The sequence below is a fragment of the Schistocerca gregaria genome, chromosome 3 (genome assembly GCF_023897955.1).
Source record: "Schistocerca gregaria isolate iqSchGreg1 chromosome 3, iqSchGreg1.2, whole genome shotgun sequence".
Taxonomy (NCBI): domain Eukaryota; kingdom Metazoa; phylum Arthropoda; class Insecta; order Orthoptera; family Acrididae; genus Schistocerca; species Schistocerca gregaria.
This window is the reverse complement of record NC_064922.1, coordinates 720,975,606-720,996,147: the sequence shown is the minus strand read 5'-3', so window position 1 is coordinate 720,996,147 and position 20,542 is coordinate 720,975,606. Positions and strand designations below refer to the sequence as shown.

The 20,542-nt window shown below is 40.2% G+C and overlaps 1 protein-coding gene across 1 annotated transcript in view; it reads right to left on the bottom strand.

Annotated features, from left to right (window-relative positions):
- Window positions 1–233: 233 nt before the first annotated feature.
- Window positions 234–20,542, bottom strand: part of LOC126355573 (trypsin 5G1-like) — a 122,303-nt gene continuing 101,994 nt past the window's right edge. The window contains exon 2 of the mRNA XM_050005936.1: window positions 234–583. Within this exon, the coding sequence (XP_049861893.1) occupies window positions 234–583 (350 nt within the window). The remainder of the gene's footprint in view (window positions 584–20,542) is intronic.

Genomic DNA, 20,542 nt, shown 5'->3' with positions numbered 1-20,542 from the left:
AGAAATTCATCATCCCCTACATATTATAGAGTATGTCAGTCTTTACCGTTGATAGGGAAGGAATTCAATAACACAGTAAAATGACTCGATGTCTGTGTATTTTTGAGAACGCACCATTTCTGTTAAGAAGGAGTTGATGAAATTGGCACATATGGTAATGAAATAAAAGTTTTATTCTCGTAATTTTATGTTACAAATAAGAACGCTGTATTCATAAACTGCTCGATCAACTACTAGACACCAGTTACTTGAGTTACCCAGGAACGCAGGTTGGCCACGTTGTCGAAGACGCCAGGGTAGCTGGGGCAAGCGCATCCTCTGCCCCAGGAGACGATGCTGTATTGGGTGGATCCTTCCACCAGGGTTCCTCCGCTGTCGCCCTGGCACGAGTCATTGCCGCCCTCCTCTTCGCCTGCGCAGATCATGCGCTGCGTGATCCCGCCGCCGTAGGCTATGTTGCAGGAGGCACATGACACGATGGACGTGGTGACCCCCTGCAGCTGTGTGGGGGAGGAGCCTCGCCTCAGCCCGTGATGGTCACCGCCGTGCCTGCGTCCGGCTCCGTCGTGCCGAGGCTCACCGCCTGCAAAGTATCGTACACACTTAACATACTGCCGCCTTCAAAACAGTAGAGGATAGTGCTTCGACAACATAAAATTCATTTCTCAATGTTAACATGACTAACAAAACTTTAGGCTTAAATCGTCCGATAAAGTATTTCATGTACCTATCAAATCTGCACGTATCATTTACTTACTATTCAGTAACCTATTTCAGTCTGTATTGGACAATATGTATGAAAGTTGGTCAGCTGAACATAATATAGAACCCACTTCTGCAACATGACTACTTCATACTACACAGAACTTGCCCAAACGTCAGACGTAAAACGTGACATATAATTTTATTAATTGCTCATCTTCGACGTTTCATAATTTTGATTTGATGATTTCAGAGAAGAACAGAAAAACAATAACTTTTAAAGGGAATCAGCCCTTACAGCCATATTTGTGATTGGAATTATACCAGTAAAGCAGGTCAAATATCGTCACTATTTAAGTTGCAACGAATCATACGGGAACAATGAAGACATAAAGATGAAATTAGCAAAGTTTGAGGTGTATGTGGAACAATAAATAAATGTATTAAGTATAAAAGGAACAAAGAAACATGATTGACGTGTTATATGAAATTGCAGTTCCAATGCTCGTGTACAGAAGTAAATCGTGATTTATAAGTGAACGCCGAGAAAGCCGCATAAAAGCAACAGATATGACACTTATAAGAGCAGTAAATATTTGCGCAAGAGGTGACATATTTCGACATTCGGAAATTAGAGAAGAACTGGATAAGCAGAGTACAATTAAATTCAAGAAGATAGGAGAAACTCTAATAAACATCGTGGATGAATGTATAGAGAAAGATAACCTCTCTGACAAGAAGATCTAAGCCTATTGGGAGAACTCAAGGATGACCGAGGAAGTGATGGGTGCGGCCAAGAGAAGCCTAATGATTGCAGTAAGGATGTTCATGACGATTATTAGAAGGTTCTAACGTCGTCATTAATGGCTAGCAGAATTTTAGTAATGCATTTCCGCATGTTTCTGGTGGCCGACTCTAGCTTCGTATTCTGTCTTAAGTTTAATAAGTTGGTAATTTAGATGGAAATAATATCAAATTTCAAGGTTTTTTATTGATACACTTAGTCGATTGTCGTAAAGGGTGAGAACTGATTACGTTCCAGTTACTCTAGCAACGAAGGATCCGTTTCAATGTAATGAAGGAAATAGGAGTTTAGCGCATTGTAGTAGCGCAGACTGATCACTCAGCCCGCTCCACCGTATTTTAAATTTTCGATTTAATGGCAAGATTATAATCCAGAGATACTAAATTATAAATGCAGAATACTTCATAGGTGTTCCCGACAATTTTTCTGAAGGAATAATATGTGTTCAGTGGAACGACGTCTAGCACAAGCGAAACTGAACACTTTGTCTTATGTATTACAATGTTGTGCATAGCTATGGTAATACGTTGCATGTAAGAAAGGTATGTTAGAGAAGTGTTAGAGTAACGCGGACGTGTGGCGGTCGATATATTGAGAAACAGCCTGGAAAATGGTACACATCTAAGGGTGAAGAGGGGAAAGGGGAAGGCTGTCAGTATATTGAGGAACAGCTACCCAGTTGCAAAGTTCACCATAAAATACTAATGCCCAAGGCGCAGCGCCCTCTCACCCCTGCAGCGCTCTTCAGTCTACCTTCAAGCAAACGTCACCGATTGCCCCTGGCTTATCGTGCAACGATCTCATTGTTTGGCGCAGTTGGGCACAAGACCGTAGTCTGTTAATCGTTAAGTAACCAAGTTAATTTCTCGAGTAACGGATTGAAAAACAAACTTGAGTGGACTCTATAAGTTCCGTTGACCTTTCTCAGTCCATTAATCGTAAATCAGTTACGATCTAGCTACAAAAAAAAAAAACTACGCCGCGACGATCGCTGGTATCGTTGTCTGACAAGTTCGAGTCGTGCAGGCGTGTGGTTACGCCGGGGTGCGCGTGATTCATTTAAAAAATCGAATCCGAGAGAGAATAACTAGGTATTGGCTGTTTATTGTTGTTTGTTTACTGTTACCTATAAGTACTACTTCCTGTTTCTCGATTGGCCGTGGAAAGTAGATCATGGAAAAGGATTTTCTGTGGGCAAAAATGTTCAGTCTCCTACACAAGCCTCGCACTTTGATGAAAACCTTTACATGGTCATTTGAATGAAGAGAAATTTGCTCCTTATGTCAGGTACTATCTGATTCACCTGTATTTTGATTCTGCTGTGATTTAAATTTGATAACTAAATATTTACAAAACTAAATGATTAATATGTTTTTTTATTTATTTTCAATATCTTACCCAAACTTCGCCAGCCAAAACATTTCTTATTTAAGCAATGGTAATGCGTTTGATTCAAATCCTCATTTCACAACGCCCACAACATAAAGTTTACAATCACAAGTTAACGATTAACGATTAACTTTAACTCCTGATAAACCTTCAGTAATGTAAGGTTCTAACGTTTAATGAAGATAACTTTTTAGCAACGGGTTAATGATTAGTGAAGTTAATTTTTGATTAAAGTTACCTAGATATGCTGATTGAACTATCGAGTCACACAACGATTGCAAACCCTCTGTGGTATGACAGTGCTATGTAGATCCAATGACAATAGCAAGCACGTTCATGGTGGGTGGGATTACTTTTCATGTTTACGTATGTTTAAAGAAGAGTTCAGAAACTTCTTCTGCGGTCTACGGCACTGTAGTCATGGACTGTGGGGCTGGTCCCGGCGGAGGTTCGAGTCCTCCCTCGGGCATGGGTGTGTGTGTTTGTCCTTAGGATAATTTCGGTTAAGTAGGGTGTAAGCTTATGGACTGAAGACCTTACCAGTTAAGTCCCATAAGATTTCACACACATTTGAATTTTTTTTGACAAACTTCTTTCTAAGATCGCAATAAGTCGTTTTACTTACAGACTAAAAAATAACCATGGCTAGTGTACCAGTCTTTATTGTCCTCTTTTGCGCCACTCCGATAATTTTTAATATGTAACCAAAATAAAATTTCCCACTAGAATTCTGTTAAAACACAGTTAATAAATGACCAAATATCAATAAGATTTCTCTTTACTTGCGTTTATCAATGTATATTGATTTGTAGATGGTAGAAAGCCAATATTATTCCCATTCTGCTGCCAAGTGATGTCGCGTTTTGTTTAGCAAACTCGACTCGCATTCAGAAGTGCGGCAGTTCAGATCCGCGTCCGCCCTTTCAGACCTAAAATCTCCAAGATTTCTCTATTATCGTTTCACGTTAACGCTATGACACATTCTTCGAAGGGGAATATCCAATTTTAATCTCAGTCTTTTACCAGTTGAGGCATTCATTCCTGCTCTAATGCTTTGTAATCGACTGGGCGATAAACTCTAATCATCCTCCCGTCAATAATCGATTCCGTGACGTCACCTGATTTATTTTGAAGTAGACAGGCAACTCCGAAACCTTGTCTCCGCACTCCTTTTCATGGGTACTGAGGTTCTGCACGATTCCATCAATTTGGGAAGCCGTTCCTGACTCCCAAGTCGATAGTGGGTTTCCCGCAATAATCCCCAATATTAAGGTATGCAGAATCTACCTCCGACATTCCGGTTTCCTTCCAGTAGTTGGGGTTTTTCAGTCTTAATTTATCATATTAAATCGATCCCTGAATATATTGTTGCTGAGTGTATGATGATATAGTGTCTACTATTATTGTAAATACCCTGCCGGAAAAAATAGTGCACCCGGAAAGACGATGTCGATTTTGATGCGATGACGGCATATTCCACCCAGGAGATAGTAGATGCATTGATAATGATTTCAACACATTCCGCCAACACATAGCTAAATGATGTAGCTACCAGCGCGCCATTTGTGTCTATCCTTCAATAGGAACTGCTCACGTCCAAAAGGCTCAGTGCGGCGCAAAGGTGTGAAGCAAGCTGGCAAGGAGGCCATGGAGACTTACTAGTGCTGCCTTCAGCCAGCTGAGCGGGTTATAAAGGGGTCGAACTGTGCCCTTACGAGTGGCGGATGGCCCTTTATGGGTACTGCCCTACAAGTCGAACTTGCTACGTCAGTTGTGCAACAATGTAGGAATCGGTGATCACGTGAACTCCCTCACAACCCTAGACGAGGTTCTGGGATTTCTCCCTGCACTGACACCCACCTGGATTGTCATATTATAAGGGCAGTAGTACCACATACTACAGCTTCCAGAGCACAAGTAAGAGGAGTTGTGAGCCCAAATGTGTCAGCTCGAACTATTGCCAATTATTAGCTGTGCCACTATTGGAAAGCTCACCTTCAGCCCGTCTTTCAATCACGCCACATCGTCGAAGTGCACTGCTTATTGGTCCCGTCAGAGCATCACCTGGGACAAGGGATGGTGCACCACGATCTTACACTATGAAAGCAGATCCTGCCAGCACGCAAGCGATGGTCGTCTGCTCGTACGGGTAGACGTGGTGAGTGCTGTTTCGTAGAGCGCAATCCTTCAAGACAAACTGGCTCCACCCCAGTCCTTATGGTCTGGGATGCGATAAGCTAGAGTCGTCGTACAACTTTTTTGTTTCTGGAGGGGTCACTAAGCAACGGTAGATGTTGTTGGACCAATTCTTTTTCCGTTCTTGCCGCAGGAAGATGATACGTTGTTCCAACAGAATAATGCACGTCCACAGACTGTCCGTGAAAAGTCATCATGGTCTGCAAGAAGTGCAGCAGATTCTCTGGTCATCACGTAGGGGATATGGTGTGATGAGAACTGACTCGTGCAACTTTCTACTCTTACAGAACTACGTGAACAGGTCGAACAGGCATGACATAACGTATTACAGGAGAGTATTCGCCATCTGCGCTATCGACTGGATGCCAGTCAGAACCTGCAATGCCACCCATGCACCTGCAATGCCACCCATGGACGCTACACCACGTGCTATTATGGCTGTTAATGCATGCTTCAATGTTAATTACCAAAGTACCGCTTGCGCCATTGATCTGTAAATGTAATCATTTCATGTACTCCATCTGAACGATTGAGAAAATAAATCTTGACTTAATTGGAAACATCTTGAACGTGTAGTAATTTTTTTTTACCCGGAAGAGAATTTATATTATATTACTCTTAAGAACCACGTGGCTCGCTCATAATCGTGCAGGTTTATCATCAGATGATCTCATTTATACTACAGCACTTGGTAAATTGCTTGAAGATTATCATGAGTTTTGTAATGGTTTGATCGCTTATACTTTAAGATTAACCGAGAGAACTGGCACAGTAATCAGCACGTTGAGCTCACATTCAGCAGAAAGGCAGACTAAATCCCCGTACAGGCATCAAAATTTGCTTCCTCGTGGTTTCTCTATATCCCTTCCGACAGGTACTGTGGTGGTAGCTTTCATATAGATACAGCGGAAATGCTCCTCCACGTGATTGTGTTTCGTCTCTAATAACGTAGTCATCTTCGGGAGTTACTTGGTGTTCATACGGCCTGTGTATGGGAGGTTGCCTAATGTTGTGTCCGTAACGGAGGCATCAATCCTAGGAGATCGATAACGTTCAATAATATCCCATTTAATGGATATAACTAGAAAGCGTATAATTATTTACTTTCAAACAACAGCAAAATGCTGAATTATAAAGTCAATACAGAATATTAAATCCTACCCTTCACCTAGTTTTGAGATTGGGAAAACATCTGTGACTTCCCTTAAAATAACGAACCAGTTTGTCACAGGGACTGGCACTGACAGTCAAGGGCTCAGACAATAACCAAATGGAACTCAACACATTTAGTGTAAGTGCTTCTCTGCCAGCCGAGCAGTGGCGGACTGTGCTCTGAGTAGTTGTACTACAACATCTGCTCGGGGCTGTTGGTCGCTGTGCAGAGGACATACGTTGCGTATTTATAATTTCCGTCTTCGCAGATCACGTATTATACTGTCTGCAAACTTCTACAGCAGAGAGTACTTTAATATTACACGATTCAGATGTCAAGAATCCTGTTTGCTCGTAAGCGAGGAACAGAAACTCAACTATTCGTTCATGCAGAAGTACTTCAGTATGCCTCAGACTCCACAGAGAAACAAAGAATCGTCACTCTTCATACTCCTACTGGCGAAACTGGAACTTCGCAAATTGTAACGGACTCTTAATTGGTGCTACCGTCAGCAAAATTTCTAAGTCTCCTCCCGCACAATGTATCCTCTTTTTACACCCTCAGGAGAGTCTATTTTTATTCCAATTTGCTTCAAGGTTCACGGCGTCTGCACGTGTGCTCCCTGCGACGAATCCCTGCACCCATTATAAGTGCCTCCCACTAAACAGTCATGAAGCTGCCAGACAATTGCCTGCATTTCATAATCAGTATAGAAAACGATTCTAGAACATTATAATACTCCTCCTAACTGCCAACCAAATTCACTGCACTGTTTTATGGTGGGGAACGCAGCTTGAGATCTCCCACGAGAAAATCTGAAAAGGGGCAACTTACGAGCACTCTTCGTTAACCCAGCACATCCATCAGTACTAAAACGATGCCTAATTCTATTGTAAGAGGCTATCGCTCTCCATGACTAGCTTCACGCACATAGCTGTTTTCAACGATATTTAGTTCCAAACTACAACTCACATTCGCTCACCTGCCTCACCACAGCCAGGAGGCCATCAGCACTTAAAAGACAACACATCTTTAGAGAAGTAAAGCATACCATTTTGTTAGTAAGTGGTGGTTAACAGAATTAACAGAAGGCAGTTTATGCATCGAAAATTATGATCTCATATCGAAAAAAAAATGGAAGTTAACTTTTACAACACTGCAAGTATGGACACAAATCTCGCTGCCTTACACCTTCTTCCGAAAAAACAGCAGAACATTTGGAAAATAATTAGAGCTTTTGTGGAAATGAGAGCATATGATAGTTTTGAATGAATTCTTAGGTGTTAGTGTTTCGTGTTGGTGTTGACACGATATCCGTTCTGGTAGTTTCATTTAGAAGGATGAACGAGATAATCGCTAACATGCATCTAGTGTAAACAATCATTTTGGTATTCTGGAGAGCTAATTTCGGATGAAAGTGGTGTGGTCGCAATTATCGAATTGAAATTAAAATCTAATTTCTCTGGAATAAAGATCTTACACACCGGTACGTAATAGCACCATGGTGTCGACTGCCACGGCAAACTAATGAACATGCCGTTACGCAATGAAGAAATGCACCCATCTCTCATCTGTAGACATTAGTTACAGCACCTGCGGTGTAAATCGCAAAACTTGTGAAAAATGAAAACTAAATTAATAAAAAAGTGGCTCTGAGCACTATGGGACTTAACATCTAAGGTGATCAGTTCCCTAGAACTTCGAACTACTTAACCTAAGGACATCACACCCATCCATGCCGAGGCAGGACTCGAACCTGCGACTGTAGTGGTCACGCGTTTCCAAATTGAAGGCCCTAGAACCGCTCGGCCACACTGTCCGGCAACCAAATTAATAAGCCCCAACATTATTGTATTTAAATAACAAAAACCTCATATACTTTAACTAAAAAAATCACAATATGACTAAACACAAACACTGCTCTTCCTAGTGAAAGATTTAGACAATCGAAAGCAGGGAACGATTACAATCTGCACCATACATACCGACAACAGTCTCAACCAGTCACACACTGTATGATCCAATGAAATACAACTACAACAAAAGGGCACGCTCATAACTTTGTAATAAACACAATTCGGAACAACTTAATTTACCTAATGGTATAAGAATAGATAGGGTTGCATGGTCAATGTAACCACTCTTTCAGTAGCATAAAGGACGATCAAAAAGTGTTTCAAGGCTGTAGTCTCTACACCCAATAGGCCAATGAGAACTGAGGCAATCACCCCAACGACGAACCTGGTTGAAGATGCCCATTTGGGTGAAGACCGGGTCCCCCTGCGTGAAGAAGTCCGTAACTGTCTGCAGAGCAACTTGGTCAGACAGGAATCGTTGACCCTTCGAGGCCATTTATTAGGAACGAAGGAGTGATACTCTTATGGGGAGAGATCAGAATAACAGGACGGGTACTCGACGGCCTTTGACTTTAGCTGCCGTAACTTCTGTGATAGAACATTTGCAATATGGGAACATATACTATCAAGAACCAGTACCATGGAACTTGGTGCACAATTCCACAAAGGTGGTTTTCGACAAATTTGCTCACCGTACACAGTCTTAATTGTCCACTGGATGTTTACCGATGCTTGTTCTATGGCTGCCAAATATAGAATAACAACATTCTGATCCGGTTTCGACGTATTTCGTAAGTGTGTCGCCATAGTTCGCGTTCCAGCATTTACCGCACGCACATCGGAAAGACATTTATGTAATACTTATCGCTTGACAATATTTATGTCATACTGATCACTTGACCATATTTTGTGGAGTTTTCCTCTGTCTATGATCAGATATTTACTTATAAGTTTCCCAGAGGACGACATCCGAATAAAACTACGAAATTAAGCAGGTTAATTTTCGCCAAAACAAGACAAGCCAGATTGATGCTGGAGAACCATTTCTTTTTAGCTGTTCCTCTTAAGCATCTTCGTTCTCTGTACCAGACTTAAAAAAGATTTGAAAGTAGGAGATGAATGTTCTGCTTGGATAATTTTCACTTCATTGTTTCCATTGGCAATTGTAGTTATCCTTTTGGTTTAGATCAGAGCCCTCTTTCTTGGTTCCATAGTCTCTATCGGAAGTAAAACTTTTTGAAGCCTGATGCATAGCGAACGACATTTCTCCATGAATTCTGTATTCTTATGTGATACTAAATATTGTACCAGTGAGTACTGCAACGTGAAAGTTACCTTTCTCACAAATACAGCAATTAACCAAACAGTAGGAATGGTCCTTGGTCGAAGTATGTCATACCCAACTTGATGGTAAATAAAAATAACACCCAAGGAATGACAGACGCACAAACGCATGCGCATATTTCTTCAGCGTACTTCGAAAAGTAGACACCTAGAAAGTATGGTGTCTTTATTTGGTTCTACTCCTGTGTTTTTTTACACATGATACCTCTGTAAAATTACAATATTTTGATTTTGTGATGATTTATTAAAACGCTACAGACCTCTCTCAATCAGACGGTTTGTGGAATTGCCGCAAAATTGAAAAATTGTTATATAGAAACCAAAAGTGATAGAAATCTGAATTTATTTTTAATAAATATTTTGTTCCCTATGCTATAAAACATGAGTAATACAAACACACTTCTGAAAATTTTCCATTTTTTTTGGAAAAATAAACTATGAAAAATTGTAACTTTCTGCAAATTTTAAAACTATGTTTGCAAAATATGAATAATAACAGGATGTTAACAATATTGTGAAATGGTAAGACGGAAGGACTCCTATCTGTCTGCTATGATATTAGTGCATTAAATTCTTCAGCTGTCAAAATATTTCTGCATAATCATGAAAGAAACACATTTTTTTGGTTTTTAGAAATTATTTTCTCCAAAACGCCCAATCTAAATGATCTAAAAATTTCATGGTACATTAGTTGGTATTTGTATTTGGGGAGTGTACAGAGTGGACAATATTTGTCTGTACAAAATGTGAGAAATTATATTTTATAAGTTAAATCAGATGTAGAATATTTTTACCCATTTTTTGAGATTTTTCAGAAATTGTGGTCCAGATTCGTGTACACACAGGTACCTCTAATACCCAGTAGCACGTCCTCTTGCATTGATGCATGCCGTATTCGTCGTGGCATCAAGGCATAGTTGATCAAGATAGTCCGACTACTCAACGGCGATTCGGCGTAGATCCCTCTGAATGATAGGAGGTTCACGTCGTCCATTAAAAACCATTTTCAATGTATCCCATGCATGTTAGATAGGTTTCATATCTGGAGAACATGCTGGCCACTCAAGTCGAGTGATGTCATTATCCTGATGGAAGTCATTCACAAGGCGTGCACAATGTGTGCGCAAATTGACGTCCTTGAAAATGAATGCCTCGCCAATATGCAGACGACATGGTTCCACTATCGGAGGATGGCATTCACGTATAGTACGGTCGTTACGGTGCGTTCCATAAACACAAGCGGCGTACGTCGGCACCACACAATGCCACCCCAAAACAGTAGGGAACCTCCACCTTTGTGCACTCGCTGGGCAGTGTGTCTAAGGCGTTTAGCTTGACCAGGTTCCTTCCAAACACGATTGTCTGGTTGAAGGCATTTGCGACACTCATCGGTGAAGAGAACATGATGCCAATCTTGAGCGGTCCATTCGGCATGTCGCTGGGCCCGTGTGTACCACTCTGCATGGTGTCGTGGTTGCAAAGATGGATTGCAAAGATGGACCTCGCCATGGACGTCGAGTGTGAAGATGCTCACCATGTAGCCTATTGCCCACATTTTGAGTCATAACCCGACGTTCTGTGGCTGCATTAATAGCATTACTCAAAGTGGTGGCTTTGCTGTCAGTTTCCTCCAAGCCGTAATCCATAGGTAGCGGTCATTCACTACAGTAGTAGCCCTTGGGGGGCCTGAGCGAGGCACGTCATCCTCAGTTCCTGTCTCTCTTGTTGAGAGCCCTTCCAGGCACAAGGTCACTATGCGGACGGGATCGAACCACGGTATTGAGCGTGTAGGCGTGGTTGAACAACAGACAACATGAGCCATGTAACTCCTTCCTGGTGGAATGACTGTTTTGGTGTGATAGGTGCTGCTCAGGCATGATTGATTACATCTTTGGGCGGTTTTAGTGAAATCTCTGAACTGTCAAAGGGACTGTGTCTGTGTTACAATATCCACAGTCAACGTCTGTCTTCAGAAATTCTGGGAACCGTAGTGATGTAAAACTTTGATATGTGTATCTTGCTGCTCATGTGAGACACATATCATCTGTCCCACCCACCACTTCTTGTCATTCACTCAAGAAATGAAATGGCTCACTACAAAGTCTTCTGATGCATACTGTGATCTCTGAATTTCATTCACTGTAACAGACTACATTTCGTGGAGAACCGTTCTTGCAACGTATCTGGCACTCCAGGATGCAACCCAGTAGTGCACTCCGTCTTCAGGCCACGAGTGGCCTACCGGGACAATCCGACCGCCGTGTCATCCTCAGTGGAGGATGCGGATAGGAGGGGCGTGGGATCAGCTAACCGCTCACCTGGTCGTTATAATGGTATTCTTGAGCGAAGCCGCTACTATTCGGTGCAGTAGCTCCTCAATTGGCATCACGAGGCTGAGTGTACCCCGAAAAATGGCAACGGCGCATTGCGGCGTGGATGGTCACCCAACCGAGCGCCGACCACGCCAGACAGCGGTTAACTTCGGTGATCTCATGGGAACCGGTATATCCAGAACCCAGTAGTGACTTGATTGAATTCCTACTAGACGCTTCACTCTTTTTCCTCTTTCTTAGAAACGGAATTCCCCTAACGTGCTTTAGTTTAGATTTAAGAGTTTGACGTTTGTTACTAATGTTGAAATGGTGTATACTAATCCAGTAGCATCACACAGAATCAACTGTTTCTTGCTAGAAACTACTTTTTGTTGCCAAACGTTTACAGAGGCCTCTTATCCCACCGAAAGTACTTTTTCCATAACCCGTTGCTGAAATTATCCTGCCGGTCGGAGTGACAGAGCGGTTCTAGGCGCTACAGTCTGAAACCGCGCGACCGCTACGGTCGTAGGTTTGAATCCTGCCTCGGGCATCGACGTGTGCGTTGTCCTTAGGTTAATTAGGTTTAAGTAGTTCTACGTTCTAGGGGATTGATGACCTCAGAAATTAAGTCCCATAGTGCTCAGAGCCATTTGAACCATTTTTTAAATTATCCATTTATTTGTCGTAATTCCTGTACTACACTGTTGTGTAGGTTCATAAAGCTGAAAGTGGTTTTTAAATTGAGATGCTGCACCATCAGTCACATACACATGTCTGATAAATGCATAGCGTCTAGACGCTATGTCATCCTTTAGCATGCTGACGGCGTAGCATCCTCGCCCACTGTCATGAATGAGATCATCACTGACGATAGCAAAGACTTTGATGTTCCAAGGAAGTGAGTAACACATGATACCCGTGATGCGTGCCACTAGCATCTCTGAATTTGTTTCTGCAAAGCAACAAACCAGTTCACAACAAAGCAGAAATGAAGCAGTAATGTATCAGTATTATAGCTTGTCTCTGAATTCTGTGGATATGATGGCGAGCTGTTCCATTGATGACCCAGTACCTAACTTCTGTAACCAACTGCTCTGGCTCTGCTGTCATATTCACTAACTGTCGTCCCTCCCACAAGGCACAGGTTACATTATTGGCAGTATCCAGAAGGTGTAATGCTTTAACAGTCATCACTTCAGCACCAGACCATATTGCACAGATGTACTGCACGTTCCTGCAACCAACATTTATCCTGAGGGATTTGACGGATACCCAAAATCATGAGGTCCATCCCTGTGTTCTTCTTTCCTGTGACATTGCTTACGGCGAAACAAACAAGTTTCAAATTAGTGTAGTAAATACATGTTGCAAACTTCCTTCACTGGCTGGCATTTTACCCATTTTGGGCATAAGGAGCAGAATTTTGTGAGACCAATTTTTAATATCGGGTTATTCGTATTTGTTAGCACAAATGCTTCTCTTATTCATCTTGTCATATATCTTTATACCTTTTTAACCTTTTAACCATTTTCACTAACAGAAATAGCGTCAGTCTGGTTACGACTTTGCCTGCTGCAATCTTCGTCATCACTTAGGTAACATTCGAGAGCAGTAGGAAGCCTATCATCTTGCAACAGATTCCCAATGTAAGTTTCTGATCATGGACAAATATGTTTCTTATTCTCTATCTTACGAGCTTTTGATATTAACTAATGTAAGGAAGTGAGTATGCATTTCCGTATCTCCTACTTAGAGTAGCTACTTAGAGTAGCAGTGCAACAGTGTCAGTAACTGTACATTTACAGTATAGATGGCAGCTGAGATACCAATCTTTAGGTTTTGAAACCGCAAATCACATTTCGTGCTCATATCGCTGTCTTCAGGTACTGCACCAAGTGCATCTACATTATTCACTTCATAAAATTGTGAAGATGTTGTTTGTGTAAAACTTGTTCCTATTTCTTCCACTTTTCTTTTTACATACTGTTTTTACCTTGTGGTTCTTACTTTCCATGGCGTCTAAGGTAGGTACAGTAGGAGCTGCAGCGGAAATGCTAACGTTCAACTCATCAAAAACTTCACACCCAGGAACATAAACATCTGAACATATGCACTGTCTTCTTCAGTTTCACGTTAGAGAGATGGTGTTCGTTCAGGTGGGTTATCACTAAGTTTCTTCTTGCAGTGATTGCAGCAATTCCTGCGCAATTGATGTGATGCTACTACCGTTACTTGAGGACTAAGATATTTCTGCAGTACCTCTGACAGATTTCTAACAACTGTAAAGTGTTTTTCACTTACTTCCAACACCACCTTCTGGTACCTATTTTCATAGTCCACACACCTCACTCTTTCACTAGTGTATTTCCTTAATGACGCTATATATTACAAACAGTTCAAACCAAACACAAACATCGATGTAAATGGCTTATATGCAAGTTCTTACTCAGAAAAGCACTGGAAACATGCTCATTTTATAGTAGAAATTCAGTGATGTGAATTATGCAGAATGTTTGAAATTTATTTACACTTTATACTGAAAAATTTTGCGCATTGTGTTCCCACTGACTACAAATATGTTAACCAAACAATGTATTGTGTGATTCTCAAAAGTTTTCGGATGGTGATTTTCGAGTAAGTAATTGGTAAAAACTTGTAAAAGCGCAACGGTTTACATTTTAGTAATAAATTAGTTCATAACGCAGACAGCTGAATGGAGAAGATATAGTTTATAATTACATCAGTTGTATCTGGTAATATATCAGAAAAGATACTGTTCTCTGACTTTCCAAGTGAGAAAAAAATATTTTTCGAAAAATTAAGTTAAATTTCGTATTTTCGTATCAGATTTGTAAGTTGAAGGAAGTCCATTAGTGTACGAGAGACAACTAAAATTAAGCACACTAAGAGGGAGCTTTATCGCAAAACATCTGCCAGGTCTCCCGTAATTTTCATTTGTTGGTTATATTTTTATTTTTATTTAACTTTTATTTGCACTTTATTGTTTTAATAGTTATAAACTTCATATAAGCTCTTCAAAGGGCAGTACAACTTACAAAAATTAAGATAAGCCAAAAATACTTTATTTCCTAACAATAATGATATAAAGGTCTAACATATATTCTTTCCAGAGAAATTCATGACCTCGAGTTGACATGACCTCTATGATTGGCAATGAAACCACCCTAGTGAATAATGTTACGGATGTCTTCATTTTGCCGGTCGGAGTGGCCGAGAGGTTCTAAGCGCTATAGTCTGTAGCCGCGCAACCGCCACGGTCGCAGGTTCCAATCCTGCCTCGGGCATGGATGTGTGTGATGTCCTTAGGTTAGTTAGGTTCAAATAGTTTTAAGTTTTAGGGGACTGATGACCTCAGATGTCAAGTCCCATAGTGCTCAGAGCCGTTTGAACAATTTTTGATGTCTTCATTTCCGACGTCCATTCGCAAAAGCAGGAATCGTCTCTTAGCGGTGTCTCTTATAAGGAAAGAGTAATCCGGTTGAGATTCTTAGGGGTTTAGCCATGGCTAAGACTGAATTACTATATCTTTCGTTTATGTTGTACCCTTTGAGTTCGTAAGCTGGTAGTTAGATCCAGTACTGATCGTATCGTTTTTAAAATCTTGTTGTGTGAAAGCTGACCTTCGTGACTCTTCAAGCACCTCTAGGAAAACCGTAGGAATCGGTGAAATGCCAGACACTCAAGTAGCCAGATTACGGGAAAACCCTTACGTCGAAAACAAAACTCACTACAGAAAGATTGCGTACTGATAATGGAACCGCTGCGAACTACTTTTCGCAAGCACCCTACAGTTCGTGTGATCTGCTCTTGAGATATCTGATAACCTCCATTGCTCATAATCGAAATACTGACATAACAATTTATCACTAAATATTTGTATGAAAAGTCTTATTTGCCAAGTATTATTTCATCTTTACTGAAATGCTGTTAATGATACCTAATTCCTAGCTTCTGTGGTTCTTACTTACGTGTCCACAAATGAAATATTCCGTCACAGTACGTTGTTGCTCGTTAATAGGGGATAGCATTTCAAGTTTCAGTTCTTACGTGACTCTTTTCAGCAGGTTATGATAGACACTCGTGTTATATGACCATTAGTTTGAGAATATGTAGTCAGCATAAAATATTTGCAAATAATTCCCGATTCTACACAAGATGCTCAAAATTATCTAAACACCCCTATGTGCTCCAGGATTAATCACTAGGTGTCACTAGAGAAAGACCTGCCACTATAAAAGGATATTAGCGTGTCGTATCGTCAGAAGAGAAACTCAATAATTTCGAAAGAGGGGCTAGTTACTGAGTGTCACTTGAGTACAAATTTCATCACGGATGTTTCAGCTATTTCTACCCAAGTCGAATGTTAGTAATGATGGTTACGTGATGTGGAAACGCTAAGGAACATCCATAACCAAATGAAGGCCAGGCAGTCGTGACTTACTGAACTAACAGCAATAGTGAAACATCGCTGAAGAGTCTGCGTAAAATCTCTGTGAATCCGTAGAAGGACCGCTCGTGAGTTCAAAAGTTCTACTAGCAGTCCAGCTAACACAAAGTGCACAGGAACGTAGAAAAAAACAACTGGAATACTGTGGTGGAGCACTTCCACACAAGTAACACATTTCATTACCCAAGGCTAAGCGACGCTTGAGGTGAAGTGAAGAGCAATAATTCTGAACAGTGGGTGAATGGAAACGAGGGATTTGGAGAGAATAATCAGCTTATAATCTGTGGCAAACCCATGGAAGTGAAAAATTAGGTGAATGTCTGAAGAATGTGCCTTCCGTCATGTATACACCTCTCTTTACCTACAATTAATCAACTATACGCTTCTTTTAGTGGGTAATTTTAGAAAGCGAATTTTGATGGGTGCAACTGATAGCAACTAATGACGGATCACCAGGTGCACATTTTATTATTTAAGATATTATCGGTCCACACAAGTTTAGCTACGTCCATTTTTACGAACGTCACGTATGTCACAATGCAATATTAATCGCTTCACACTGAAACACTAAGACCGTATGAATGTAAAGGAAATAATTACAGTGATTGCATTAGACAACGAGGATGACGAACATTACTGAAATACACGTCTGACGCTACCGCATTTGTTGAGCATAAACGTCCAATGGCGACTCCTTACTTCTACATGTGCACAATACGATAATCGCAACTCAAAAGGCATGATCAGAGGGCAAAGATTACTCTTACACACAGAATTGGTCTAAACATCTAGTAGCTGCATCATTGTAACACCTACATCAGTACAACATTATTCTGCGTCAACTCTAATCAATAAACATGCGAAATTGCCGGAAACATATTTAATATTCCAATGTGGGAAGGTACACGATCTCATACATCCTCAAATTTCAAGAAAACTGGCTGGAAGTTACGGAGACATTATGTCTCTGAGTGAAATTAAGCCCAATAAACGTAAAAATTCCAAAACATGACACGATGATACAGTGATATGTGTGAGGTATGTACACGTAATAATTCCTGCTTGATGGAAAGGTAACTTCATAAAACAAGTACTAACAGCATTACTTAAAAATCTTCAAAATATTGTGTACCAATAGAATGTACAGTAGTAGGAACTACGACAGGAATAACAGTTAATTAATAAACTGTCTACCATATAGAATCAATTATTAATTACTTGGCACATTTTTGTCCAAATGTCTTCATTCACAAAACCAAATGCATCTACATAATTTGGATTTTAAGTAATTTTTCCATTTACATAATGTCATCATCAAATTGATTGAAAGTGTGTGTGATATTAATCCATTGTCTACTCATTGCAATATAATATATAAAAGTTTCTTCAGACTGTTCACTAATGTCTTTGAGCACCAAAAACTAATAGATCTTAACCACAAACTTCTTTTGTTTCCTATGAAACGAAATTCATTACGTTCTGAGGAGTGAGTGTTTAGAGATACTCATCATTTGACATGCATTATCGTAGGTGGTAATCATCGGCTATGTACCTAAACACATAGAAAATTGAACAGATCTTGTATAAAAAGTACACACTAGTGCATTAATTTCTAAATTGATCACATCAATATTAATGGTGATCAAACTCAGAAATGAAGAAGGAAAATAAAAGAAGGCAGGAACACAGTTTACATATACTCTATAAATACGTGTTTGCACATAAATGCAACACAATTTGGAATATCCAAACGGGAGGTAACTTGACGTTACACTATTCCATTTTTAATCATTCGCTGGACACGTGGTGTCGCACGGAAGAACTTCCTGAATAACCGAAAGAAACCAGCCATCATTGTCTTGTAAAAACAAAACTTGCAATGACTTCGCTGCCGAACATGAACTATAGTCACGCGTAGAATATTTAAAACAGTACAAAGCCGTAATTTCTATATACAACGATTGGGAGACTTCTTAACCAGTCCTTAATAGTTTTCAGCCAGTTTACTTAACAAACTATCGTTATGAAGATTCTCAGTCAACATGTTTAAATTTATTTATGAAAATATTAAATCTATTTACATACATTCCAAATTTTGTAAACATTTATAACAGTTTCAATTGTTCTTTGGTACATGATACTGCTCTACTTTGTCTACATGATGGATTTCAAAATATGTTTGTTCATTCAAACGTTCAAATTCCACAATTCTCGCAATAAGAAATGGTTCCAGAAAATAAAAAAGGAATCTTTGCATTTAATTCCTTACTGCAGATGACTTTAGGTGAGTTCAAAGAAATTTCGCTCCAATTCCATTTCCTGGATGTCATCTTGCGGTATTTCCTGGCAGTCATGGATCAATGATTGCCCTCAAAACGTTATTAGACTTTTGCCAAACAACACGTTACAAGGGTGTGCTGCAGAGCATTCTTGGGTCAAACTAACGTAATTGTCAGTTTTTGTGTCTAGTTTCGACGACTTTTACTTCAGTGTGCTTTAAACAATTGTCATAATGCTAACTTTGTTGTTTCTGGCTAGCTTACCGGAAATGTTGGATTGATACTGTAGCGCATTGTCGGTGCGGAAGCATTCTGGATGACCCGTGTTCACAAGATATTCTTCCTTAGACGTCTTACTCATAATTGCACAATTTGCTTTACGCAGAGAAAAGGCTAAGATGAATTTGGGAAAGTGTAGTGCAGCCATCAGACTGCGAAAAATTCCATTGCCATTACGGAATGTTGCCAAATAAATGGAACTTGACAATTTCATCAATTGACTGAGTTAGCGTGTGAATTGTAGAATAATGATTTTGGAAGTATGTCAAACAAATTACATTTGAAAATTTTACCAACTGACAGGGATGTCGTGTACTGCATTTACCTTTTACTGTGTATTTTTGATACTCCTGTAGACTTGCGGAGACCACAACTTCTTAAAACCTCTTTTGCTTACCGCGACATGTTGTCCAAAATTACCTGTCCTTGTAATTTATGTATGCACTTCATGGGGCTCAATACATGGATGTACTTAGTTTTATTTCAGTTGGTACTTTATCGATTTCTAGTTTCAAGTATTCTGATTTTATGTTAAAACTTTGATTGAGGTTAGCCTTATAAAGACTGTAACAACTTCTCATCTCTTCTTCAGTCTCCTATTGGTATTTTGATTTTGTGATGTGACATATTTCATCTGCTTCCTGTTCCATCTTAATATTGTCGAGAGAGATTCTAAACCGCATTTTGCCTCCTACTTCTTTCAGAAAATTAAACCTGATTTCTTTTTCACGTCTGCCGACCATTAAGAAACGCAAACCCATAATCCACAGTTAAATTCTCAATAATGAACACAGTCATATCAACGTACCTTTCTGAAATCATCCACCTGAGGAGCGCTTACTCAGTAACAGTACGACTGATACTGTATGACCAGGTGCGGAGACTACATGCACACCGTTTACCAGAACGACAGATGCAGCTCATACAGTGGGCTGTAGCTGACGGTCGCATAGACTGATGTTGGCAGCTTGCTGATTCGTCTCAGACTGTGAGCAGACATGGACTTCTTCTTCTGACTACCATCTGGCATCAACTGCATAAGTGAGTATATCGAGCTCAGCTGTGACTGAAGGTCTACATTATTATTTTTACTTATGAATTACGTGTGTTAGTGTTTCTTGACAGTAGCCCCCTGGCCTCAAAGTCTTATATGGCTGGAGCGCTGGCTGTAATTATTGGGAAATCATTACAGCATTTTCGCTGGAATTCCTGTATTGTTATTGCGCCTGAAGCCCAGTCACTGTAATGTGTCACTGTTGTAATTTTCAGACGTTCTTTGCTGTGTCTTCTGAGGTGTCAGTGTACTGAATACGTCCGTCGCATACTGCAAATGACTTGTTGTGTCGTGGCACCTATTTAGTGAGGTGAATTTGATACTCCCCATAGGACGTCACCCTGCTGAATAGGCACAGGAGCCATCCCCTTCATTGTGCAGAAGCATGGCGCAACAATGTCGATGGGGTCACTACATTCCTTCTTATATCTACTGAACTATTTGTAGTTATCAATATAAGTATTTATTACTTTTGATGGAAAATGTTGATAAAATCTCTTCACAATATATTTTATTATCCAGGCTCAGTTTTTTAGTTCTGATAATCTAGCTCTTTAAATGTTTATTATCTTCTTTCAGTTTTCGATTATTTGCCTCAAACCTGTCCCACAATTTTTGAATTGAAACCTCCGTTTCTAGAACAAATTGCATTATCATACCATCTGTTTCAATGTAATCAACGCAGTCATACCTCAATCTCTA